The sequence below is a fragment of the Acanthopagrus latus genome, chromosome 4 (genome assembly GCF_904848185.1).
Source record: "Acanthopagrus latus isolate v.2019 chromosome 4, fAcaLat1.1, whole genome shotgun sequence".
NCBI lineage: Eukaryota > Metazoa > Chordata > Actinopteri > Spariformes > Sparidae > Acanthopagrus > Acanthopagrus latus.
Genome location: NC_051042.1, coordinates 17270591 through 17297636, shown reverse-complemented (window position 1 = coordinate 17297636; position 27046 = coordinate 17270591). Strand labels below are relative to the sequence as shown.

General features: G+C 43.4%; 1 protein-coding gene across 4 annotated transcripts in view; it reads left to right on the top strand.

Moving 5' to 3' along the window:
- The window catches only part of rasa3 (RAS p21 protein activator 3), a 40873-nt gene that overhangs the window by 6451 nt on the left and 7376 nt on the right, over positions 1–27046 (top strand). For all 4 annotated transcript variants that reach the window (XR_005074716.1, XM_037095905.1, XM_037095906.1 and 1 more), the window contains exons 2-18: positions 6886–7003; positions 9058–9161; positions 9949–10043; positions 14052–14128; positions 18831–18911; positions 19022–19094; positions 20463–20536; positions 20639–20743; positions 22179–22335; positions 22427–22575; positions 22827–22941; positions 23068–23142; positions 23267–23390; positions 23849–23955; positions 24116–24193; positions 24328–24405; positions 24550–24623. Coding sequence is in view for 3 of the 4 variants with exons in the window: in XM_037095905.1 (XP_036951800.1) it covers positions 6886–7003; positions 9058–9161; positions 9949–10043; positions 14052–14128; positions 18831–18911; positions 19022–19094; positions 20463–20536; positions 20639–20743; positions 22179–22335; positions 22427–22575; positions 22827–22941; positions 23068–23142; positions 23267–23390; positions 23849–23955; positions 24116–24193; positions 24328–24405; positions 24550–24623 (1684 nt within the window). In the remaining variant the exon portion in view is untranslated. The remainder of the gene's footprint in view (positions 1–6885; positions 7004–9057; positions 9162–9948; positions 10044–14051; positions 14129–18830; positions 18912–19021; positions 19095–20462; positions 20537–20638; positions 20744–22178; positions 22336–22426; positions 22576–22826; positions 22942–23067; positions 23143–23266; positions 23391–23848; positions 23956–24115; positions 24194–24327; positions 24406–24549; positions 24624–27046) is intronic.

The window sequence follows — 27046 nt, the reverse complement described above, 5'->3', positions numbered from 1 at the left end:
GAGGATCAGTTTGTTTCACTCATAGTCGGCCGCCTTAACAGCCGATTATTGATCCTCGATAATATTTTTTTTAAATGGTGGCAAAGTGTCAGTGGAATCCGATCAGTGTCAAGTGAAGTCAACTGTTAAGATTCACGGTGTGGCCCTCATGCCGCTCCCTGCTGTGAGAGGTAGACCAGAGGTTGGGAGGTTGATAGGTGCTTTCAAGATGAGCGAGAGTTCAGTGTGGTGAGTGTGGCTACCTGCTGGTGACGGCGTGTGAGTGGAGCCTCTCGACGACCTCTCGCCCCGCTTTTGTTGTTTTGCACGTAATCGCAGAACTAATGGTTTGGTGGTTTTGACATGTTAAAAGGGCATTCCAAAAACACATAAAGATGAGTTCACTGTTGTACAAAGCCTCGTGTGGCTCTGGAATGCCCCCCACTGTGTTGTCATTAAGGGCGATCTGGGCCTGGAAAGTTGTGTTACAAACTGGGGCTGTTGGAGCACTGAAGTATTAAGAATACTGGATATAAGATGGGGCCCTGGTCAGTTCAGTGAAAGTTGCTGAATGGGTGAATGGTGAATAAAGTTTTTTCAGGTGTTTTTAGGCATCAGCAGTCCACCTACAACGTGTCTTTAAAACAAGGTACGGCGATTTATAATGCTCCCCGACAGAATTTTACCCGTTTGCAAACTCAGTTTTTGCAGTGTGTCCCGCACCGCTGGGGCTTGTCAGCCAGTCAGTCATGCAAGTAGAGTCAGTGGTGGAGGAAGACCTTGACAGAAATCGCAGTGATTGGCTGTTCAGTGAATCGGCGCATGAGGAGAGAAATGGGAAAAAGAATGGAGTGGCCCCTTGAGTCTGTCGCCGTAGCGCCCATGATTTCACCCATCCAGTGCGGTTTCTCCTTATTTTTTTTACCTCCACGTCTTCAAAAGAGCTACTTGCTGCTTTTTACAAGGTTTTTATTAGCGAGAGTGGTATGAAAAACGCTGCCTTGTCATAACAGTGGTTTGAAGGAGCTGCACTAGTCGATGGCCGTAAAAAGACGCAGCAGTAGTCCTTTCATTGCTGCCAGTATTTGTCGGTTCTGTCCGTCCGGGTCCTAACCAAAGACACTTTTGACTTGCATTATGGGATGTGTAGTGGGATTCAGGGCTTGGCCCACAGCAAGGACAAAAAGTCAGTCTGGTGCGTGGATTTCTTTGGTTCTCCTCTCTCCTCTGAGACTTGGTGTGTGTGTGTGTGTGTGTGTGTGTGTGTGTGTGTGTGTGTGTGTGTGTGTGTGTGTGTGGGTGGGTGGGTGGGTGCAGTGTTTCTATGTTCTGTCATTTTCAGAAAGACACTAATGACTTACAGCCCCGTTCTTGGTTCTTGTTTTGATTCTTGTCTTAGCATCAAAGAACCTGGGTATTAACTGTGGGATAATAAATTGTGTCCTTACAAGTTTCAGTTCTTCTTTCCATTCTCACGGTGTGTCGCTCTGTCTGACACACTCGCAGACACACACACACACACACACTCACACTCAGGGGTAACTGGGTTGTTCACTGCTTTTTAAACTACATCTTGGATCCAGTTGAAATTCCTTTCTCCTCATCTCATTTCCTGTTGTAGCTTTCTCCGAAGCTAACCACTCTCGGGTTTTCTATCCGACTGACTTCTCTCTCTCTCTCTCTCTCTCTCTCTCTCTCTCTCTCTCTCTCTCTCTCTCTCTCTCTCTCTCACCCTTGATTGAATACACACTGCTTGTATTTTTCTCACAGAACACTCCCCCCCTCCCTCCTTAAACCCTGTGTTTCCCAGGCCTGCCAGTCGAGCACGCAGCGGCTGAAAGCATTCACGCCTGTGTATCCTCGAATGTGTTCATGTCAGAGGAGATTAGAATAACGAGTGGAGCTGCCGTTACTGTACGCAACAAGCGTGGCCGACCAAGGCGAGTCGACAGAAGAAGGAAGAGGAACAAAGCGACACATTGGCCGCATCCATTACACTGTGCTTCCTCATTTCTTCCCAGTCTTTCGCCTCCTTTTCTTTCCTCTCCGCTGCACGGATGAGGTGGAGAGTTGACCTTTCTTTTTTGTTTCAATCAGCTCCCGTTTCGCTCTCTCACCCTCTTTCGGGGTGCCCCTGTCATCATTATTTCTGTGCAAATTCTGCTCGACACCCCCGTTGTTTTAGTTTTTTTTGCGCGCACACACCACACAGCAGTCGCACACGCGTGCCAAGAGTGCGTCTTTGCACCATGCGCTTCACTCGGATACTAGGGCGAGATATTCTCCAAGGGGCAGCTGTGGCGGAGCTTGATGAAAATAGAAGATTGTTGTTGTTTTTGTGTTTTGTTAGTTTTTTTTTTTTTGTTTTTTTTTTCCATTCTCTCTCACTTTGAACATTGAGGATGCCCCTGGAGGAAGTAGAAGACGGAGAGATGAGGGGGGAAAAAAAGGGAAGCAACCAGAAATAGAGGAAAGTGAAATTGGGTTAAAGCTAATTTTGAAAAAAAAGAAAAGAAAAACGAAAGCGAATGTGCAAGACGACACCTACAAAAGTGAAAAGCAAAAAAAAAAAAGACGGGTAATAATAATAAAAGAGGAAACGGCAGCACATGGAGCAGAAGAGGAAAAGAAAGTAAGACAGAATGAGAGACAGTCTGAGACAGAGGATTACAGACTCTGCTGGTTTTGTAATAAGGTCTTAAATCTAACATGTTGAAGGCTTATCCTTTCCTTTGTGACAAACTCACTCCGTGTCGAACGCAAACACACAAAACTGAAACTTGCACACTCCACCCTCAAAGTGCTGCCGGTCGCCTCACCCAGGACGACGGCCACCCGGCGCTTCCTTCTCCCCTCAAATCTGCAACCCTGCAAATCTGTGACTGCAGGTGGCTTTGCATCTCTTAGCCCCATGACTGCTGCATATATTTTGTTATCAGATGATCGTTTTCTAAGCACCCTGACGCATTGCAGACCGTCAGATGTGGTTTCTGTTCGAAGCAACAATGGTTTCTGATGAGTTTCGGTCAGTAAAGCATCACTGTGGTTACTTCACAGATGAGTTTCTGAGTTTCCAGAGGTTTATCATGGGGGGGGTATAGCGATATCACAAGGAGAGAATCGCAACTTTATTTTTAATCCTACAGTAAGACATGGAGGGTGTGTGACATCAGCGAGGAAGTGACTGAGCTCGGGAACCGCAAATCAACCATCTTCGGTTGCCAGATTTTTAGTGTGGCTCACATCCAGATGCCTCGTAAAATACAAGTCATTGGCCTTTTTTTAAATAAAACAACATTAAAAACAAAATTGGGAACTCATCAGTGTCAATATTGGTTAAAAAAAAAAATTGTAACTGAGTCGGTAATCAGCCAGAATGAGTTATATCAACATATGTGGATATCTGCAGAAATCCAACACTGTTCATCCCTCCAGTTCTCCAGAAGATGCGACTTGTGGGTGTAGACTTTCATGTAACTTGGACAGCAAATTTGATTTTGTTAATTTGTGTCTTGCATCAGTGATGTTCCTCCCCTGAACCTGAAACATGTCTTTAGTACTCCTACCTTGCAGTTTTTTGACACACATATACTTTCTATCTGGTCTGTAACCCTCAGGTGTTCAGCTTGACTCTGTCTTGACGTCTGCACTTGGATCCACCCACGCGGACTGCTTTTTCAGCCTCGTGGCGACACACTGAATTGAAAAAACAAAGCGAATTTGAAGATGACTGGATGTTTTGATAGATCGGTTATCTCGAGCAAGTTTCAAGTCCCTGCAGGTCGACTTTCATGCCATGTTGGCGAGAGCTGAAAAAAGTTGTACTGCTTGGAAAAATGCAGTCATCGGTCTAAAAGGAGGGTTGGAGAAAGGTCAGCGGTATGTGACGTACGCAGATGCCTTAAAATGTGAACACAAACATAGAATGGAGAGCGGGATCGCGTCCTTATTTGTTAATGTTTTCTGCTCAGAGACAGTGGCTCGGCTTTTGGCCCGGAGATTTGTTTTTGAGTTGCGAGTTGAGTAATCACACGCGCGTGTGGAGCTGGGTGTTTTGGGTGCTGGGATGACCCCGGGTGGTGCAATCCCATCAGGGAAGCTCGCAGGTCATGGATGAGGACGGAGGAAAAGCTGAGATGGGAGGGAACTCCGGAGAGCAGAGTGACTTAGTAGGATTACGAGAGGGAGATAAAATAAATGGGGGAGAATAAACGAGAGAGGAGAGGAGACGGGAGGGAGATCTAATACCAGTGGGAAGTAAAGGGATAAAGACAGAGATAACAGAGACTTACGTCACCACACATAAAACGCAGACGGAGTTCTGTAACGACAGATTGAGGCGCTGGTGTGTGTGTGTGTGTGATGTTCCACAGCTCAGGTGTCTGTTTAACTTGTGAATGAGTGTTGTTATTGAGAACTGTTGTGTAATGATCCGCGCTCCGCATGAATCAGCCTCCAGAGAAGCAGCCGTGAACCACTGTGTTGTATTACACACCCCACAGAGGGCACTTAATCACCTCCGTTTGTCTCCGTGTGGGATTGTATTTATGCTCTGCGGCAAGCTATTGACCAAAGGAAGAGATGTGGGTTCTCATATCTGCCACTGGAGCTGCGCTTTTACACTGTGAAGATTTTCTAATAAACGTCAAACAGAAAAAGAAAAATCCGGCATTTTCAGCGCTTCCATTTTTGAAAACCTCCATCAGCAGCAGCGGACCAGGGCGGGCTGTCTGCATCCATTGCTGTAACTTTGCAAAACGGACAATCTCGCTCTTGCTCCTCTTTTTCCATCTACACGCAACTATTGCTGGTCACTTGCGCTACAAATGCCTTCCAGGAGAAACTTGTCTGAACATTTTTGCCCAGTTGTTCCCATATATAAAGAATAATCTCGTCTCCGGCCTCTCCACCGCTGCCGGCTTTGCACTCAGCCTTCCAGTATCGGCATTCTGAACACGCTTTGATTGTGGTCAGATAACTTGCTGTATGACTTTGTTGTGCTCAAGCATAATCGAACACAGTCTGATTTCAGCGGCGGTAGCAGCTCACTCCTGGTTTCATTTCTGACGGCAGCAGAGGAGTCCCAACAGCATGTAAATACATCACAGGTTTTATCCAAACAGTGTAATTGCATGTTAGTGAGTGCTTTGTGAGCAACGCGATTACTCACCTTCTCCCAGCGAAGGTCACGGTACGATTCATTGTTGCAACACCAGCTTCTCTGTCTCAAGTGAAAACCTGTCTCTGTGATGAGATGCAGATCCTAATGACAAACTGTAGAAGCCGGGCAGATGTGGTTCGGTTGGTACATCTAAAATGTGGATACTAAACGGTGGATACTGTGGTTTGTTACTGACTTGGCGCTTAAAATGCATCCCAGAGGCTATTAGTCATATTCTTTAAGGCGCTTGTCTTGTAATCGGCGTAAACAGGCTGTGTGACAGGGTAGCATGAACTCGCTGCCTCTGGGCTCAAGTGGCCTTCGCTTCCTTCCGTCTTGGACTCAGTCGGGTCGGGACAGAAATACGCGACCAGAGACGGAATCGTTGGAGCTTGTTGAAAAGTCTAAGCGGGTCGCTGCATTCAGGGGCAGGTGCATTGTTAGGAAAAATGACGTCTTTAATCTGAGGTAGCGATCTGTTTTGCTGTTTTACAGTTGGTTATCGAGTGTCAAATGTCAGCTCTCTCCCCCGTCCAGGGTTTGAAACGCTGCAGTCTCTGTGATAGCATTGTTTGCTCTGCCTTGAAGTAGCCTGAACATTTTTACCGCCGTGTATTTGAACTGCTTCATAGTGCAGCGGCAGAATGTTTTCTTTGAACAGACTGTCAAAAGCGAAACACATGCTTGATTTTTACTGCATTTCTTACAGTTTTTCTAGAGCAAGACAAATACAAACAGAAATGCCATGTTGTTTCCGTGACAGTGTTTTTTCCTCAGTCGCATCTGATTTCTGCTCATTGAACTCGTGAACTACAGGACACTTCCTCTAAAAACGCCTTCAAATTAAAACAGCCTAAAAACATTAGGGCCCACGGCTGTAGAGGATCAGGCACGAGGCCACAGACCCATGCTGCCGCGATGAAGAGGTCACACTTTTCAAAAGCCAGAAATAACAACGAGAGATTTGCAGCTCAGCTTGTCGGCCGAATGGCGACATCAGATTCCCATGCAGATAATGAAGCGTTGTTGGAGCAAACAATGACAGCGTTGGGCCAACACTCCTGTAACTATAGACTACAGACTCCTGTGGGTCCCCAGGGCGCAGAGCAACACAATGAGCAACAGAGCACCGGCTAACATGGATCCGTGGCTTCATAAAGGAGATGTATTGCTCCTGAGGGACTCACACACACACACACGTACACATACACACACAAACCTGTGTGGTTTTTTTATGTGTGTGTGTCTTGGTGGGTGGTTGGACCACATTCTTGTGAAAGGGAGTGCTATCTGTCACACATGTTTGATGAACAGATTGAGCTCCAGCAGGACTCAGGAAATGTCCCACACAGATTCTTTCATTCACAGATCTGATGATACACACATGCACACACACACACACACACACACAGTGTTCACGTGTTATTTTGCTTGTTAAACTGCATTTTTATTTGTCTGTTTCTGAGAACATGTTTTGATATTTGTGCATCCGGTGGGATGGTAGTCATCCTGGCAGCAGAGCTAATCCCTACTAGAGTTTATATGCTGACGGATTATTCAAGGCATACACAGGTGTGAATTTACATAATGCCGTTTCCATTTAAACTCTGCGTGCGTTCGGCGCGCCTAAATAAGTCATGGGTAAAGGTGGTGTGCCTGAATGAACACGTCACTGCTACTGCTTACGACAGCGTTCCCAAATAATGACTGCTCTCTCGCTCTCTGCTTCCTTTCCTTTTGTGCAGGAGAAGCAAAGAACATCCCTCCGTACCCGGGGCCCAACAGGATGAGGGACTGTTACTGCACCGTTAACCTGGACCAAGAGGAGGTGTTCAGGACCAAGATCATCGAGAAGTCACTCTGGTATGCTGAAAGTCAAAATCGTTGCCACTTTGTTTTCGGTCGAAACTCAAGACGCAGATCGCTACCTCAGATTAAAGGTGTCATTTTTCCTAATGCACCTGAATGCAGCAACATTTGTTCTTAAGCAACTTCCTGCATTTTTAAATGTGAAGGTTTGAACGATGCAACAGATCGGCGTTGGTTTTATCATTTGGACTCTCAACTAGTTATTCAGAGTGATGCACGATATATATTCAACCGCCGTTGGGAAACACATATAATCAGTTGTTTATCGGTATTGATGAAATCTTAGCTCATAAATACAGCCAGTAACATGAAGACAAATGACTTTAATCGATTCAACAATGAGCACAGCATCCACAAACTCTGATATTGCAGGTGGCTGTTAACACTTTAAAAGTTGGTTTGCGATCCACCAGTAGAGAGGAAGTAGAAGAAGAAGAAGACAATGGAACAATAAATCATCCCACTTTATCGGTTATCTGATCGTTATCCACCATGAAAAACAGATAACCATTGTTTATCTGTATTTGCTGATAAAAAAAGCCACACCTTGTGTGTTGATCGAAATAATCTCGACGTCCCCAGTTCAAGAAATTTGCCATCTTTCCTTCCCCTCATGTTTCCCCCCAGGTCTTTACTGCTTGCTAAAATGTCGCCAGACGTCCCGTCACCAATGAATTTCTACATTTGCATCACAAACAGACAAGAGACCAAATAGTTTATGTTCTCAGGAAGAGCCACATGTAGAAATGTGCAGCTCAAGCGTGAACCTCTCTTGGCAATGTCCCGTTTTTTCGTACTTATCCGCTCTTTCCCCTGAAAACATTGTTGATGTGCCCACATTTCTCGAATGTCTTAGTCACAGAAGCGCTCTGTTTCAAGGTACATTATTACAAACACAGTGGAAATGTCATATACACTGAGCCAGACTTCAAGTTCCAGGACGTACTGTGAATGTATCGCAACCGACACATACTAAAACCACCACCCTTTTTCACTTGCGTGCTAAAAATGTCACAGTTTTCGTGCTGAGTTGCAACTGACAAAAGTGAATTAAGTGTGTCTAAAGATCCTGTATTAGCAGGATTGTTTCTAAGTCAGTCAGTCCCGTCCACCCCTCCCTCATTCTGTCTTTATGTCTGCTAATTAACAGAGGAAATTAGTAATTGTGAGCGGTGGTCCTGAGGGCGCAGCTCACGAGAATCTCATTGCTGCGATTTTTATGGTCATCATTTAGGTAAAGGCGGGCTGTGTGCGGTTGATGTATCTTCCAGCCAGTCGTCACAAACAGAGCGATTGTTGTTGGCAAACGAGCTGTGGGCCCCTCGTGATTCATGGCGAGGTGTAAATACGTGAGGTCTTTATTTAGTATCTGTCCAAATCATTCACTTTGGAGAGAAGTCATTACAATATGGCACAAAGAAGAGGATCTGATATGTGGAGAGAAACAGTGGTTCATTTTTCTTGATTTTTCTTTCACACAATTATCCGTAATCTTTCAGTTCTTGTCACATTCAATTAGTTGATATTTGGAATTGATTATTAAGAAATTTGGAGGAGTGACTCCATCGCCGCTTGATTCCATTTTTGCCTCTTCGTAAATGCAGCAGCGCTCAGTGCTCGTCACTGAGTTAAATTCAGCCTCAATCTATAACGGCATGATTCATAAAAGACAGGTCTCTTAATTTGTAAGGAAGGAAGGAAACATCTCAGACAATCAGATAATGAGGGCTTATTGTTTTTTGATTTTGAGATTATTAGATCCAGATCTCAAGAGAACAATCTTAAGAGAGAGTTTCGTAATTATACAAAGGATCAGGATCCAATCAGGATACAAGAGTGTCCTGGTTCTAGTTACTTTTTCCACTTGAGGGCTACAATCTGTTTGCCTTTTGTATAGAACATGTTGTAGGGATGTGACCTTTGCAGACACTGTTTTCTTTACTTTATCTCTCACACACATCAACGTGTGTTTTCATGGTAAAACACGCTCTATCGCTCCAGAAGTGTCTCTAATGTCAGTTCTCCCCTGCATTTCCTCTCACCCCCAGTCCGTTCTACGGAGAGGACTTCTACTGTGAGATCCCACGCAGCTTCAGACACCTCTCCTTCTACATCTTCGACAGGGACGTCTTCAGGAGGGACTCCAGTATCGGTGAGTTACCAGCTGCAGCTATATTTTGAATATGATATAAATAAGATAACGAAACAAATTCATTTAGATTTTCGTCTCGAACCCTCTACCAATAAAAACAAATGGTTAGATATCACTGTTTTTGACAAACATTGGATGTGTTGAGGAACTCCTGTCATCTTTTTACTTCAATGTGCGTATGTTTAGATGATAGATCATAGGGTTATATCATGTACTGTAATTAAACATTTATATCTAACAGTATAAATACTTTGTATCTTGAAAAATTCAAGAAGTGGCACATTTATCAATGGAGTCTGGTAGAGTCTGATGCTACAGCAGCTACAGGTTTTGCATCAGAAGGGTGTGTCTGTTTGTGCAGGCGGATGTTTTTATCAGTATTATTGGGTGTGTCTGAGTATTGGTTGGTTTGTATTTGTGTGTGTGTGTGTGTGTGTGTGACCACCGACCACAAACTGAAAAACGTCTGTTAGGGAATGGTTTATCTCCGGCACGATCACTGCTCATGTTTATTTATGTGTGTGTGTGTGTGTGTGTGTGTGTGCGGTGTTGGTGTGTCTGTGGGTGTAGAAAAGTTAACTGTTACTTTCAGTGTAGAGATGACAGGGTCATTTCCGGGGCACTTACGCCACACTTTGCGAGCGTTTCTGCACCTGCTGCGTACATGAAATACAGAGGAGACGGGGCGTGTGAACTGGTGGTATTTGAGCGGGCGTGAGGAGCTGGGTGTTGTCAGATGATGTTGTGTTTTGAGCTTATTTATCTCCGTGCGTTGATGTGTGTGCAGGCAAGGTTGCGGTGAAGAAGGAGGACCTGCAGAAATATCACGGCAAAGACACCTGGTTTCAGCTACAACCTGTCAGCGCTGACTCAGAGGTGCAGGTCAGTACAGAGAGGAAACACATGCACGCACACACACACACACACACACACACACACACACACACACACACACACACACACACAATCACATTTTCACGTAAGTCACAAAGCACTCTCTCTTGATCTCTTCTCTTTACTCAGCACTTCCACAGAAACCACATGGCACCTATAAACTGGATGCCCTTTGGGATTTCAACAAAAATGTGTCTGAATGACACGAGAGTGAGAATTGATTGTTTTATTCATATTGCGAATGAGGATTTGCAGCTTTTCTTTGACGTTAAGACGTGACTTTGGGCCCAATGTTAAGACTAGACTTCAGGAATGAACGTCAAATTGATCATGAAAATAATCAGCAGGTTACTCAACATGTGAAAATCGTCATAGTTTGTAGGGTTGATGGGAAAAGCTGGCATCGAATGCTCCATAAATCTGCTTGTGTTTGGATAACATTTAAAGCGAGACTGCTGTGAAATCTGAATAGGTCCCAGTGGAGAGTGCCAGGACAGGCCACATTTAGAGACTGGATATCATTTCTGTTAAAAAAGCACAGCGGAGTGCTTTAACATGACTCTGTTGGTGTGAAAATGTACATTACTCGTTCACGCATACCGATCATCGGTCACGGGAGTGTGCCGATCCGTCTCTGATGTGGAGCTTTTTGTCGGCGATCTCCAAGCGGCAGAGCGGGGCTAATATCTTGTCGTGTGAGCTTTAGCTTACAGTAAAAACCACATTTCAGTATTAACATATTCACCTTTATCTTGTAATCGTCACTTGAGACAACAGGGGGTGCTGTTCCCGAAGAGCAAAAGTTGCTAAAGTCTCTTTAGCAACAAAAGTTTGGCGTCTTTTGTTAGAAGTACATTTTTTTTTTACGAAAAAATGTGTTTATATTCCAAAGATAAACGTATCAAAAAGGCACTGTTTTGGTTATCGGGATTCAGTTATTGTAAACTGACTCATCTCACAACACTTCAGACCACGCCCAGCCCTGAGACAGATAGCCTGCATACAGCATGAGCAGTAGTGTGTCTGCAGGTTAATGTTTGAAGCAGGGCAGAACCCAAACAAACACAGCGTGTGTGCACCTGAAACATCCGTGTTCCTGCAGGGTCAAACTCACCTGGCTTCAGCGGTTCACCTGATTCACCTCCATAAGAGCCGTGAACACAGCTCCTTTCAAATCCACTACACTTTCCACGGGATGTCACTGAATGATACAGAAAATAACTTCTTGAGGGTAAATGCGCATCATCCACAGTTGTTTTGGGGAGCAATCGGAGGCAGCTGTTCACTTTTAATCTCAATGTTGCATCTTTTTTTTTTTTTTTGTTCAAGATAACATCACAAGTCTGAATTTTTCTAAATGGTGTGACTGTTTTCACTGGAAGCGCACACCTGTCGCCACTTCTTGGTAAGCTCGAGGTCAGAGGTTCGCAGTTTTTTCACGTTGCTCATGTACCTAAAACAGTGAGAAAAGTTTAAGAGATGACCTTAACGACAAATAAAACTTGCACTGTTTTGTGACATTTTTCCTGCCAAATACCATCTTCGTTTGCTGATTTAATACATGTGCAGCATGTTGTACTATTCAGTATGCAGCAGTCTCACCCACCCACACGCATGGTCACACATGCACACATGCACAGATAGACAGGAACGCACACACCCAGCACATAGTACCACACACACACACACACACACACACACACACACACACACACACACACACACACACACACACACACACACATACACAGTGAGACAGTCAGATACACAGAGAACAGTAACATCTGCAGACAGATGGGTGTGTGTAGCCCTGGAGCAGGGATCAGAAACAGAGACACATTCATCCGAGGAGCCGGGGAGAGGAAGGATGTGTGAGAGAATGGGAGAAAAGAGAGAAAGCGAGGGAGATGGATCAAATGAAGTAGGAAGATAGAGTGTCTCTCTTCTCTTTTCAATAGAGGACACATTGTTTGGCCCGTGTGCGCACATGTGTAAGTGCGTGTGTTTGTTCCCTCTGCTTGAATCAGCCAGAAAGAGAAACGCCTGTGAGTTTGCATACTGATGCCGTTAATTAATGGAGCTTTTCTAGACAGCTGCAGCGCTACACTGTCATTATGTCATTAATCCAATCACTCGAGAGGGAAAATAACTTCAGCATGACGTCCGGGCTCGCAGCTATTCTCTTCCCGTGTCTCTGTCGGTGGAGGAATGCCACTTGTTTCATGTTTCTGTGTCACTGTTTCTGCGCAGGAATACATCAAAGATCTGTGAGTTTGAGTCGGTGGATTTTTGTAACCGGGGCTGCCCCAAATTCTTCCCATCAAGCTCCAAACAGAGACCTAATGGTGGCCCGTGGGCCAAAAGCAATCACGTCTCGTGAAGTGTTATTGTGATACAAATCTTATCGTATCCCATTTTGCTTTATTGATTGACTTTAAGGTTCAAGGTGATTTTGTCATTTGACAACACAGTGTTGCATGACTCCTCAAACGTCGACCACATATACAGTTATTTCTACACGTACATACATGAGCATTGAACTGGGTATCCTAAAACAAATTTTAAGATACCAGTACCGATGCCTTGACTTTGACAGCAGTTCCTGAACTTACACATACCACGGGGAGCTCTGAGCGTAACTTTGGGTGTGTTGCAGCTTCCCTTACAAAGTACATACCGTTACCTCAAGTATAAATACAACTGCGACATACTGCTTCGTCATGGCAGCACCCGTTGAGCTTTGACCCTCCTGCACCTTTATCCATCACAGCCTTAGCACAACATTTTGGAGAACAAAGAACGCAGTAGTGACACTTAAATGTGCTTTCATCTGTCAGTGAGGTGTCTGCCAGCTGCCTGGTGTTTGCGCTGTTTCGGCTTTGTTTATATTTGCATGAGATTTGCATGTGACTTATTTTCCGTTGCCGTGTGGTCTGCATCGTTATATTAAAGCTAATCTGGGAACACTGTTTTGAGCGCTCGTGAGCATCAACGGTGCACCACCTCTCCTCGTCCTACTCGACCCATCTGTTCAGTGTTACCATCCGGGATGTTGTGGTGGAAACAGGTCTCTGTAAAGATGTGGGCACAAAACTCTCTGCTATCATGTTGTTTGGTCAACCTCAGTTCATCTGCCCGTGTCGTTTTCCTGCAACTGGGCATTAGCCAGTGGCAGCCTCGAGTCCGAGGTGGATCAGCATCCCGGGTCCCTCTCCTCGCCTCCCTGAGGTGGTCCGGCTGGTCTGGTTAGGGGGTCTTTCTGACCCTGTATTCCTGTGCAGTGTGTATCTATACACACCAGATTATAAAAAAAATATATAATCAGGTATCCGATGTATTCAAAAAGTGTTTTTCTGAAAATGAATTCAGCAAGAACATCAATTTTTTTATTACTTTAAAAACACATTTTTAAATGTTTTTCTCTTGAAACACCTGGCAGACATACAGTTTATTAGATTCATGATGTGGATTCAGTTCATTTTTTATTTTTGACAATATTTTGAGAGTTCATAATCTGGCTGAGCTCTAAACCATCTCAGAAAAAAAACAATGTATGTGTCCCCACGTTTGCTTGATAATACTCTCTGTTTGAAGGATTACATCTTTCTATAGATTGAGACCCTTGGTTGAACCCATCGGATTATTCATGGTGAGAGGTGAATTGTTACCAGTGCCTGAAACTGGTGTGAAAAGCTGACATTGGAAAATTGGATCAGTATTGTTGTCAGATTGTATGACTTGTGTCATAAAACAGTTCTTTGACACACACATCTCAAACATGAGTGTTTATTTGAGCATGTTGACATTTATACACATACATGAGCACATGCATTACAGATTAAAAGATTAGATGGTGATGGGCTTTTAAACATACTGTATGTACCTACCATCTTTGTGGTGTTGTCCCGATGCTGAGGCGTTCGTGAAAACTCTGCAGATTTCTGAACGTTTACATTTAAAAGCGCGTGCAAACTGTTGTTCTTGTGTGTTGCGCAGGGAAAAGTGCACCTGGAGCTGCGTCTGAGTGAAGTCATCACAGACAGCGGAGTCATCAGCCATAAACTAGCCACACGGTGAGACTGCACACACACACACACACACACACACACACACACACACACACACACACACACACACACACACACACACACTCTATGTGTTGTTCTACACCAAATGATGCTTCTTTTTTGCCTTTATTTAAACATTGAGACTTATGTTTAGGATATTATTATGAAAAAAACATTTGAGGGCCATATTTATTTTTATTTTTTATTTATTTAGGCTGTATTACATTTCACAATATAACAGTGTTGCTAATGCTAGCTAATGTTAATGTCACTGAAGTAAGGGCAGTATGCTGGGTGCACACTGTAGCACTCCATTTTTTACTCCCCCCCCCCACAAACCAGCAACTACCATGACTTACTGATGCTGACGAAACATGGATGCCACGTGATACCAAAGGTGTAATGCTATTGGCTCACAAACCTTGTTAGAAGCTGGAACCAACTCTCAAAATTCTTACACATAGATAAACAAAACATCATTTTGGACCAGACAAACTACACTAAGCAATGGAAAAAGAAAAAAAAAAAACATCCACAGAAAGTCAGACCAGACAGAAATTTAAATATAGCAGAGTACAGAGCAGTAAATTGAGTGTTTCAGATGCTATTACATCCCAATTTTCTGTCTCTACTGACAGCGGTTGAGTCATGGAGCTGTTATTATGGACTCAATGAAATTTGTGATTGTTAGCAGAAGTGGGGGTTTTGAGAGCACTATACATCAGATAAATTTACTCACTGCAGCTCCTCGTCCTGGATACAAGGTGTAGACTTGTTGCCCAGCAACACCAGCAGTGAGGTGATCTTTTCTTTATCTAATAAATCTGCTTCAGAATGCGTGAATCAATGCGTTGTGAACGTGGAAGTCTTGAACTCGTGAACTCCTTTGCATTGCTGCATGTGTAAAAAAAAAAGTGATTATACACGCATGTATTGTGTGAACTTTAGTGATAGCAGGGGATCAATGATATGCTTATGGATGGATTACTGTATGTGTGTGTATGAGTTTGTGTGTGTGTGTGTGTGTGCGTGTGTGCGCTTGTTTGCTCTCCATTTCTTCCTCTGTGACATGCAGCAGTGCGATGATGAGCCAGCGTGGCTCCGTTCCCAGAGCACATTGTGGGTAAGGAGCTTAGAGCCGAAGGTCATCTAGTCAGATTTCTCTAGGAAGACACGTGTATGAGGGAGACGGACAGAGAGAGCAGCGTCCATTCAGCTTTACAGACCAAACTGACCAATCAAATGCGATCGGATAAAAGAAACCACCTGCTTCTGTTTGACGCTACTTTATATGGGCACGCTTTTTACTCCTCTGAATTTATCTGATAGCTTCAGTTGACACTTAATTTAAAGATTACGGTTTTACAAAAGAAAAACAGTCATCTTAGAAAATATGATGCATGGCTGCAGATTATAACAGTTTATAAAGCTAAAATCGAAAACAGTGACTATTTTATTCCACATATTTTCTTTTTCCTACATTACCCACGATGCAACTTGGACGCAGACAATTTGGTCAGAGATTCAGGTGTATTATGTTGATAGTGGCCAATATTGCCTCGAGCCTCAGGTAGGAATGAAGAGTGATGTACAACTCACTCCAACTCCACACCCTCAGATTATTTTCATTTTCTGGCTTCAACCGATGCTGACTCAAGTGACATCACTTTGGGCAATTTATCAAGTTTCGCATAGCTCCTGCTGGAGCCACAACAGGCTTTACACAGCTGTCATACACACATTCTGTAGAATTGCCCAAGACCCTAAAGCAGCCTCGACACTGACCTGGATTGTCCTTTGGTAGTGTGAATTTAAAGTGGAGACAGATGTTTCTTCCCCCAGCGTTCCCAAGTGGTGCTTTTGTTGGTATCGCTGTTGCAAAGATAACGTTCTGTTACCAGGAAAGGTCATTTCTGTTTACCTCAGAGTCGCAAATAACAACAACACAGGACAAAACATTAGTTCATTCAATCATTTAGTCTATAATAGCAATCGATGGCCAGTTAACCTTCTTTTTCCAAGCTGACCGCGTGCCTGCTGGCAGACGAACTTTCTCCTTCACTGTCTGATGCTCTCCTGGAAGTTAAAGCAACAGCTGAACTTTGAATACAGTTATGAATATCTCTGGGATTGTTTGAAACATTTGGGTTAATGTAAGTACGCATCTGAACAAATCATACAATAAAGGTCAAGTCATTTTTAGACATTCAAATATGGAAAAGTTGTTGTCATCCCCTCTCTCTCTCTCTCTCTCTCTCTCTCTCTCTCCCCCCCCCCATTTCCTGTCATCTCTCTAAGCTGACCTAAACACATAAAAACTAGAAAGAATCAAAAAGTAGTGTTACATATCCAGTACTGTATATATATATAAATACTTCTCCCACCACTGGAAAACGCTGACAGACAGAAATGTAGCTGGTTGTGAAAGGCCATGAATGACATCCGAGGAGAAGAAGCATGACCGAATGCTTTTGGGAATGCTCACTGCGTAATATTTCATTTTAACTTGGAACGGCTCACCCGTAAGTGACACTGACTCATAATCGCATCCGCTTTTTGTGTGCAGTTTTTTTGGTGCTGTGATGTAATTGGTTTCCCTCGTATTTGAGTGAAATTGTTTTTGACAGGGTACGTGGGAGCAGGAAAGACGCACATTAACCTAATGTGAGTAATGTGGACTAAAACAAATAAGTCTGCCTCGCCACCACTGTCTGGCATGTCAGAGCTCACAGCAGTGATGAGAGAGAGAGGGTTGGATAGTAGGGCAAGCAGGGGTTATATAAACAAGCTTATTGGACAGGAAGTGCTCTGGCATTAGTGATGCTTAACCCAACCCACTCCTTATACCTTATTAGGAACCTAACCTGTGTGTGTGTGTCAGCAGGATGGTGCAAGCTGTTCCATGTGTGTCAGTTCAGTTGTGGGCAACGCAGTGATTTGCTGTGTAATTCATCGTGTGGTGTGAGTAGTGGTGCGTCACCGTGACACACAGGAAGTGATTCGTCCTGCTGGGTGTCCTGTCCTGTTTGGGTGCTAATCCCCTTACAGTATGATGTCATCAGAGAGGAGAGATGGAGATAGCGAGAGAGAGAGAGAGAGAGAGAGAGAGATTTCAAATTAAAAGCATGATAAGATATATGGAATAAAGTCAAGTTCCATTGGCAATAATTAAGTAGGAGATCTGTATTGTCATAATCTGGTGAAACAAACATCTGTTCGGCATCTGTCCGATTTTAGTCCATGATTACAATGTGTGAAACAGCAGATGCCGAAAATTGCCTTGCATATGATGAACCAGTACATAACTTTTCCTCTTTTCGCAGGTTGCACTATCTTGGAATGACAAAAATGTTTCCCACGCAACTGTAATGATAGTTAAGTGGAAGTGAATTCAATACAAAGTGTACAGTTTGCATGTTTTATTCTTTTATTTTTAGTTTTACTAGGAAAAAAAAACCTTTTGAGTAAAAACCATAAAAATACTACAAATAATATTTGAAAAACAATGGGTACATTTAAATACGATCTTGTAAGACTTACAGGAGACGTTATGCTCATTTTCAGGTTCAATGGTTTTTGGGTTACTAATGCTCAAAAAACTCATCTGTTTTCTCATTCTGTCCAGTGTAGCAGTGCTGCATTCCCCCCTGTCTGAAACAGGGCTTCTGTCTCTTTAAGGCGGCCCCTACCCAATACCAAGTATCCTCTGATTGGTCAGCTCACACATGCCTGAGCCACCAGCACGGCTTACAACAACAGAGCAGCTGTGCTAAACATCAAGAATAAAGTGGTTAAAAAAGTGAAAAATAACCCTAAATATTTAAACACCAGATTTATAAAATGGTCTTTCAATAATATAAACCGTTCAAGTAATTTACCATATCTTACCTGTCCTTTTTCTAATATTTTTTACTATATGACTGTAGAGATCTTCACATTCATGAATGTACACAAGTGGGTTTGAACAAAGGAATATCTGCAGAACTAGAAAAACAAAAGCTCTTCTTTCTTTAGTGATGTGAGAAACTTGAATCCTACTCTGGACCCACATTTGACAATTAAATCCTAAAGGAGCTTTGCTTTCTACATCTCGCTTACATCCTGATCTCTCTAGCATACGGTCTGAAGTCTGTACATTTTCCCCAAGATAATATTCTCTCCTCTGCTTTTTACTTTATTTTCTCTGGCTTCTCTCAAGCGGTCTTTTTGCCGTGTGTGTAGTTGCTGGATCACACAGGATTTAAATTTGGCACAACTCTGCGCCAGCAGCTCAAAAGGAATTACTTTCCTCTATCTCTTTTCATCTCTGCCGTTTTCTACCCTTCATACATACAGACACACCTCACGCTGACGCGAGGGGCCATTTTCACATGCTGAGAGAACTCTCAGAGAGCTCCTAACGTGGTCCAACATTCACTAGCAAGGACTCCCAGCGTGGGAGTGAGTCACAATATGAATGGACCAGATGTTTTATGTCTGTGAGAAGGGGGCGGTCGACTGGATATGATGTTTTTGTCGATAACAAAAACGCTTCTTTCTTTAAGATGTCTTTGCACCATTCCAGTTTTTATAAATGACATTGAATTAGATCATAGATGGATGGTACGTTCAAATTTACACCAGTCTGATTATGTTAATTCCCGGTTCATGCGAGTTAATGCCAGTACTGCACTATGCTTATCAATTCATGGTTTGTGTGTGTTTCCAGAGTGCTGGAGTGCCAAGGTCTCCCAATCGTCAACGGCCAATGTGATCCCTACGCTGCTGTCTCCTTACTAGGACCTTCAAGGTCAGATCTCTCACACATCCTGACATGATTTTAACAATAACTCGCACTACTTTCATTATGGCTGCTTGTTTATTAACTTCGGGTTTAAATGTGGTTTCTGCCTCCCTCAGGTCGGAAGCCAAGAAGACCAAGGTGAAGCGGAAAACCAACAATCCGCAGTTTGAGGAGGTTTTCTATTTTGAGGCATGTGCGATTAATCATTACCTTGTTTGCCAAAGTAACGATATGTGCACCTGTTGGGTATCAGCCAAAGCCAGAGAGATAGTGATGGCTCATGAATACACTACATGTACAAAAGTATGTGGACAGTTGAACAAAGCAACTATATGTAATCATTTATATCCTCTTTACGAAACCATGCACGTTTATATGTTAAAATTTTGGTACCTGGCTGCAGTAATCTTTCACGTACCATTACTACTGTGACTGTTTAGATTTCAGGAAATCAGTGAAAGCAACTGGAAACGTATAAATGTTTGCAACCCTAGCAACCCACATGAACAGTTGGGTCAACGACCAACAAGTGGCCCTAACAACTCTAAAAACTCCGAGCTCACACACGTCCTTAACAACTCTGTAGGGACACTCCCACACAGGGTTTAAAAGCCTGCAACTCCCCTCCAGTTAGTTAGAACTGAAGAAGCCTCCTTGACGAGAAGCGAAACGTCCTCAAGAAACTGAGACACGTCCATTTGCCTACGATACAGCGCTCAGAATTACCACGACCTGGATGACTGAGAACCTTCATCAGCGTAAATATTTGCAGTATTTTCCTTCCCTGAATATCTCTGAAACAACTGAAACAGTTTGCATTCATCCCTATTCATGAGTTTATATTTAGAGTTATTTTTCATTCACTCTCAAACTCCCTTTTACACTGCCCCCCGTTAACCCTCGATCACCAGCAGCAGCCCCGCTCTGACATTTTTGTGTCGCCCCTCCCTGTGGCCTTCCCGCTGCAGCACTAGGAGACAGCAGGACAAGAGTATGATTGATTCAGACAAACCACCAAACAATCTTGCCCATTGATTTCAATCTGACAAGACTGTCTCATTTGTTCCCCGGCCACCACATGAGCAGGACCCTGCATACCCTGTGGTGATTTCTGCCTGCAGGCCCCCCCCCCACCTCCGAGTCACACACAGAGGTCCACATCCACACGCAAACAAGCCCATCTATCATGTTTGTGTCATGGGGTTGTCATTTTTTACTGTGTTTTCTGCTCTGATCTGGTTTTGTGGATCAAGTTTGATTTGGGTCGAAGCTCATTTTGGCCTAGTTAAAAGCAGAATAACTAATAATTCTGACCAAAATGTGCAAAAAGAAATAGTTTTCCAGCTTAGCATAGCATCTGATCTCTCAGTACTTTTTCATTCATTAATTGGCTGATGATTTACTTGATTTTTATTTATTTTTTTCTGTGAATGTTGAAACAGCAGCCTTAATGTTCTGTTTCTGCTCCCTTCAGCACATGGCTGACCTTGCAGCCTTCCAGAAGGAAATACTGACTTCTTAATGTGTGCTTAATTCTTGCTCCTTTCCCATTCCCAGGTGACACGGCCATTAAGCTACACAAAGAGGCAGTTTGATGTTGAAGAAGAGGATGTCGACAAGCTGGCACTGAGGTGAGTCAGCGGCTGTCAGTCTCGGCCTTGAGCATGATGTCGTTTGAAGCCTCGCCCGTGTTTGAACCCTGCGTTTTTCTTTTCTTTTTTTTTTTTGTTCAGAGTGGATCTGTGGAACGCCAGCAACCTGAAGTTTGGGGACGAGTTCCTGGGAGGTGTGCGTGTCCCTCTCCGGGCGTTGGGTCAAGCTGGGGTCCACGATGCATGGTGAGAGGAACATCGCTCACTCACACGTCACATCGCGTCCTTTCACACTCGACTCCTGATCCGTCAATCATTAGGGTCCGTTTTATGCCCCAGGTTTGAATTCATTATCGTTGACATTCACAGTATGTGTAACTATGGCAACAAGTATCAACACTGACAACGGAGCTTGTTTAAAGTTGCAGGGGTTGATCTTGCTGAGCATGAACACACTTTTTCTGGCACTGCTAACCCAACAGAGGCTGTTTTTGTATTTTTTTTCTCACTACATGTTGCTTTTGGAAAACTCAACACTTTGCCTCCATGAATGGTGGGTGCACTGCTACGCACGTCTGAAAAAGAAAAAAGTGCGGTCCAATTCAGAACAAAGTGATCCTAATTTTAAAAAAATCGAGGAAACCGATTACCTCCAAATGACCAAGTAAAGCAGGCTCATAATTCTAACCTGTTGAAACGTTTTAGCCTGTACAGATTAAAAATAATAGTTTATATAATAATAGTTTCCTGACTTTTTTTTTAAGTAAAGTCAACTTTTAAAATGCGTTGTGTAATGAGCTGATGAGCTTCTTAGCTACTGTCAAGGAACTTAAAAAAGAGTTTGAGTTTTGCTGTTAACCTACTCTCAGTTGTTGACCTACTTTCTAAGGCGCTTCTTCATCAGTAACCACACAATGTAGTTATTCTGTATTTTAGCATGTTTCTCCTTGCATCTTCCATTGATCTCAGTACAGCTGTCACCTCAGCCTGGCCCAAAAGACGGACGTCATAACCCTCCCTTCTTCCTTCTTCTTTCTTCCTTTAAGATCCTTAGCTTCTATGGCGAGCACTAGTGACAGTGTTTGCTACAGGTCTGACTGTACGGTCTGAAACGCCACAAAGACGGATTAAACAGCCTCCTTCAGCACAATCTGCTGTCACATTTTTGTTTATAGATGTTAAAAGTCTCATTTCCGATAAATGTTAAATCCATTTATTTTGAAGAGCTGACAATCCTTTAAAAGCGTACGGTACCAATTCATTTTTTGCCCTCTCTTATTCCTTCGGTGACTATTGTACTTTCTCTCTAGAGAGACGCTTCATTGTTTCATTGTTTTGCACGCTCACGATGAAGACATACATCTCGAAGAAATTCATACAAAAAACACCTTTAAGAACTGAGTTTGTAGCTTCTTAAGATTTTCCAAGACCTACAGATACCCTGGTTTACACATCAAGTAGATACAGAGCAACATTAGCATTCATTTGGAGTCGTGTTTGTGGTCTCCCCAAGTAAATACCTCTGTTCTGAGCTGAAACTCACTGAAAACAGATGCTGGGAATGAGGTCGAGAGTGAACCTAAAATATAAAGCTGCAGGCCGTAAAAACCATCAAAATCCAATCGGTGGATAAGATCTGTTCGGTCTGATCTAATAGTATTTTGTGCCTTTTCTTCTTCAGGTACTTTCTCCAGCCGAGGGAAAACGGAGGGAAGTCAGTGAAGGTAGAAGAGCTCGGCTCTCTGCGTCTGAACATCGTTTACACTGAGGACCACGTCTTCCCCTCCGAACACTACACCCCCCTCAGAGATCTACTGCTGCAGTCGGCTAATGTTGGGGTACGTGTCCATGAACCTGCTCTGCTCGGGTGTATTTTGGTGTGCCGTTCCATCACTAACTACAGGTTTGCCCCCCCCCCTGTCCTTTCAGCCAGTGTCGGCGTCCACAGCTCATATTCTGGGGGAGGTGTGTCGAGAGAAACAAGAAGCTGCCATCCCCCTCGTGCGTCTGTTTCTTCACTATGGCAAGATTGTGCCTTTTATCAGCGCCATCGCTCACGCTGAAGTCAACCGCACACAGTGAGTGCCTCCTCAAATTGTCAATTCATGATCCATGACTTTCACTCCTGAATCAGGGGCTTATATACGCTTGAATCACCACATTTGGATTATGAATTAAGAAATGAGGTCATATTCGGATATCGACAGGCTTAGCATTTTGTGTGTAAATTATAGGTATTCACATTCATTTAAATAACTCACATTAAATTTGTGTTTTTTGTTAAGCTGCTGTCTTGATTTGAACGCACCCTGCCTCTCTCTCTGTGTAGGGATCCTAACACCATCTTCCGGGGAAACTCGCTGACCTCCAAGTGCATCGATGAGACCATGAAGCTGGCGGGAATGCACTATCTGCAAGTCACACTCAAACCCATCATAGACGAGGTACAACACTGCCGTAGTTTCCTGGTTTTTTTTTCCCTTGGTGTTTTTCGCTTTGTGTACTTAAAAGTTGAACTGTTTTCATTTCTTGATTCAAATCATCTCAAGTGTCTGATTCAATCTTCACAGATCTGCGCAGAACACAAACCCTGTGAAATCGACCCGGTCAAGCTCAAAGAGTCAGAGAACCTGGAGACCAACAGGGTAAGGAGACCAATGTGGGACTTAGTTTGTGTGTGTGTGTGTGTGTGTGTGTGTGTGTGTGTGTGTGTGTTTGTGGTCACCATGTCATCTGACAAATCTGCCCCACGCCTCGTCTCCTCTTCAGGAAAACCTTCGCCATTATGTCGACCGTATCTTCAGCGTTATCACCACCTCTGGCGTCCGCTGTCCCACCGTCATGTGTGACATCTTCTTCTCTTTGAGAGAGTCCGCGGCCACCCGGTTCGAAGGTAACTTACCTCCTGAATGACTTACGAGAGAGAGAGAGAGAGAGAGAGAGAGAGAGAGGAAGAGAGGAAAGCGGGCTGTGAATAAGGAACAGGAAGTGGATAATGAAGAGCAGGATGTGCATGATGTCCAAGGACGCTCTGCTATTTGTGTCAAACCTGAAAACAATTAAGCCTCCTACACACTTATTTTGGTTATTTGTGGAGTGCTGACTACAGCATGTTCTCCCCAGTGTCATATACTCTGCTGCCCCCTGTTGCCAGCCGCAGGGCACTGCAGCCACAGGAGGAACAAGCTGCTAAACTTGCTAGAAATATTTGTTTTCATATCTGTGCCATGCCAGCCAAGCATCTGGGCATGACTCATGATCCCACATGAGTTTACACAATGTTCAAATCTTTTTTAAGCAAGTTTAGTTTGCGTGTTATAAATCGCTGTTTATTTGTCTTTTGCTCTCTAGTGGACCAAGATGTCCGATACACAGCAGTGAGCAGTTTCATTTTTCTGCGTTTCTTCGCTCCAGCCATCCTCTCGCCCAACTTGTTCCATCTACGGCCGCACCATCCAGTGAGTCTGACTTTTAAAATCAACCACGCCAACAAGTAAACGTGTTTTGATCCCATAATGTGATTCTCCTTAGCAGATTGTTAAAGATGTCCCGTGGGATGCTTGCTGATTTCTAATAATTTGCTTGGTTTAATTCCACGTCTGTCCTGTCTCTCGCCAGGATCCAGCCACCTCTCGGACCCTCACCCTCATTTCCAAGACGATCCAGACTCTGGGAAGTCTCGCCAAGTCCAAATCTGTGAGTGTGTCTTTCTGTTTTCAATCCCGTGACTAAACTAGCCTTCGAATTTGTATTTGAGTCTGAAAGGTGGAATTCAGTCCCAACTGGCTGATCTTTCTCTCTTTGTTCTCCGTTCTTTTATTCCCGTCCAGGCCAATTTCAAAGAGTCTTACATGGCTGCATTTTATGACTACTTCAATGAGCAGAAATATGCGGACGCTGTGAAGAATGTGAGTGTCCCCTGTTTTTCCTTATAACACGTTATATATATCTCGGACCAGCTCAGATGCAGATAAGCTCAGCCGAACGAGTAGAGAAATGTGTTTTTAATAAATAGTGGAGGCATTTTTAAAGAATGTTGCTTCCCTCCACAGTTCCTGGACCTGATCTCCACCTCTGGGAAATGGGATCAGAAGAGTATTGAAACACCGATCATGCTCAAGGAGGGGTGAGGAGGAACACTTTTGTTAAACTGATATTCAAGGAAACACCCCAAATGAAAGCGAAGCAAGTGCCTCTAAACAGCCCTTTCACTACCACCGCTATGTAGTTGTACAAATGTGTATTTATTTTATTAAATAGTCATTTTAGCTTTTTGTAATCATAGTCAACGTGTCTTCTGCACTGAGGCTGTTACCTTGTCTTGGACCTTGTTTCTAGCGTCAGGCAAGATTGGAAAAGAGTTTTTGCAAAGGGGAACATAATCTGACTTCCTGCACCTCTCAAGCTCTCTAATAAATGTGTTACCTATTTGTTTCCTCTATTCAGAACCTGATATGTGAAAATGGTAATATTACCTTAAAACCCTTGATAAAATGGTGAATTTTTCCTTTTACACTCCAGTTTCTGTACCAATTAAACATGTTAATGAGCGTGCTTTATAGGTGGCCAGATTTAGTTTCCATCAGATTTTGCGTGCTGTTTCCAGTCTTTGTGCTAAGCTGATTTAACCGGCTGCTAGCTTTACTTTTATCACATAGGTAGGACAGTATTAATCTTCTCCTCGCACTCTCAGACGGGAAGCGACTGAGTACCCTTCCCACAGAGAAAGGTGAAGTCATAGAAGTGAAGAGCGAGAGACAAATAATTGTTTAACCCTGTATCATGAATAATACATTTGAAATAATACAGAAAATTGAAATTTGTCATAAAACTGCCGACTATTAAACTAGTCCTTTAAGTCGTCACTAAGGTGAAGCTGGAACTTACCTTTACCTCTTTTGACCGCTCCAGGTTATTTCCAGAGTAAACAGTAAAGATCCATCTCAGACTGTAAACTGAGCACTTTCTAAGAACGCATGGGCTGTTGTGTTGATGATACGTCTAATGAGGATGTAAAGGGCAGAAGTGTTTCCAGTTGATAGTAGCTGTGCCAGCGCCTCACTCATCAACATCCCCACCCTCTTTTGTTTCTGCTACCGGGCGTAGGAGTGTAAAACTCACTATAAAGAGGGTTGATGGGAAGGGGTCAAAAGGCACGAAGGGCAGGTAAGAGCTTCTCTGTGTAAAGGCTTTGCCCTTGTGACCCCCATGTGTGTGCACTGTAAACCCCCCCTCCCAAAACCAAGCCGGCCATTTTTCTCTCCTGCCAACATCATGTGCTACTGTAGATGCCGTTGCGCTTTACTTTACATTTGGCGGATTTATAAGCAACCTATCAAGCTGGCTGCTGCCGACACGGCACTGTCGTGGTGTAAAGTAAAGTGTTAACCTTTAAGCCTGCTTACGTAGGTGCCTTTAGGACAGTGCTGGTAGCCTTCGCCGGGACAGACATGCTTGGTGTGACAGCGACAGCAGGGGTTGGTTACTGTACAAACATTTCTGGGATCTCATAACTGCCCGCATCCTGACCCTCTTTATCCCTCCTCAAGCCTGGGACCATATCATTACATATCATACGCAGGAGAGTTTCCAGCGCAGGCGGATGTGAAACAAGCACTTTTATTTATTTTTTTGGCTCAGTAGTGTGAAAAAGCCTTGTACCCTTTAGGAAAGTAGTAATTCTGGTGTTTATAACCCCGGTGCTTCTTATTCCATGTATCCTGTGGTCCTCGAACTCTAAAACAAAGAAATCTTGGTGTTAACTCTCCCTTAAAGGACCATACCTGTGTTTTTACATGTTTTAGCCCATTAATAATGCTGTCAAACATTTTTTCCAAAGCATACCATCATATTTTTAGATTGATTTCAGCATGCAGGCACCCACTGGTTCCATTTGTTTTATTATGGTTTGAAAATAAATTAAGAGACTGGAGAAGTCCTTGGGGTAGCTAATCCATCATAGTGGACTTCATGCATGTACTTATTTATTTATTGTATATAAGCTGCAGGTGGAGAGGAGCTGCTTTTGGATGTTGTCAGAAAATCAGTAGGCTAATAGAAGTTTAATGATTGTTTCTTGCGGGGCGGCATCTCACAGTTTCCATTATTAATTCACCTGCTGATTGTTATTTCTTAATTAATCAATTCATCGTTTGACATGTATATGCTTGTAAATGGTGACACGTGTCCACGACAAACACAAAAAACAGCCACATTCAGTTAACAGTATTTAACTTATCAAACAGTAACAAGAGGCATTTACAAAACGTTCCCCGTCTGCTGCTGCTTTATCACATGACCTGAATAACATTAATCTTTCAGTGTCATGGATTAGCTGTCTCAAGTGTCCAGAACAGAAAGAAAGAAACCAGTGGCTGAGAGTAAGTCAGTCTAAAATCTTGTGCTATGATTTGGCAAAAAGTCACTAATGACTTGTTACACAGCTTATTTGTAAAACATGCAAAAACACTGGTACCTTTGATCCGCTGACCCCATCTCCTTTTGGACTCATAGACTGCTCAATCTATGAGTGCTGTACTGCAGTTTTTA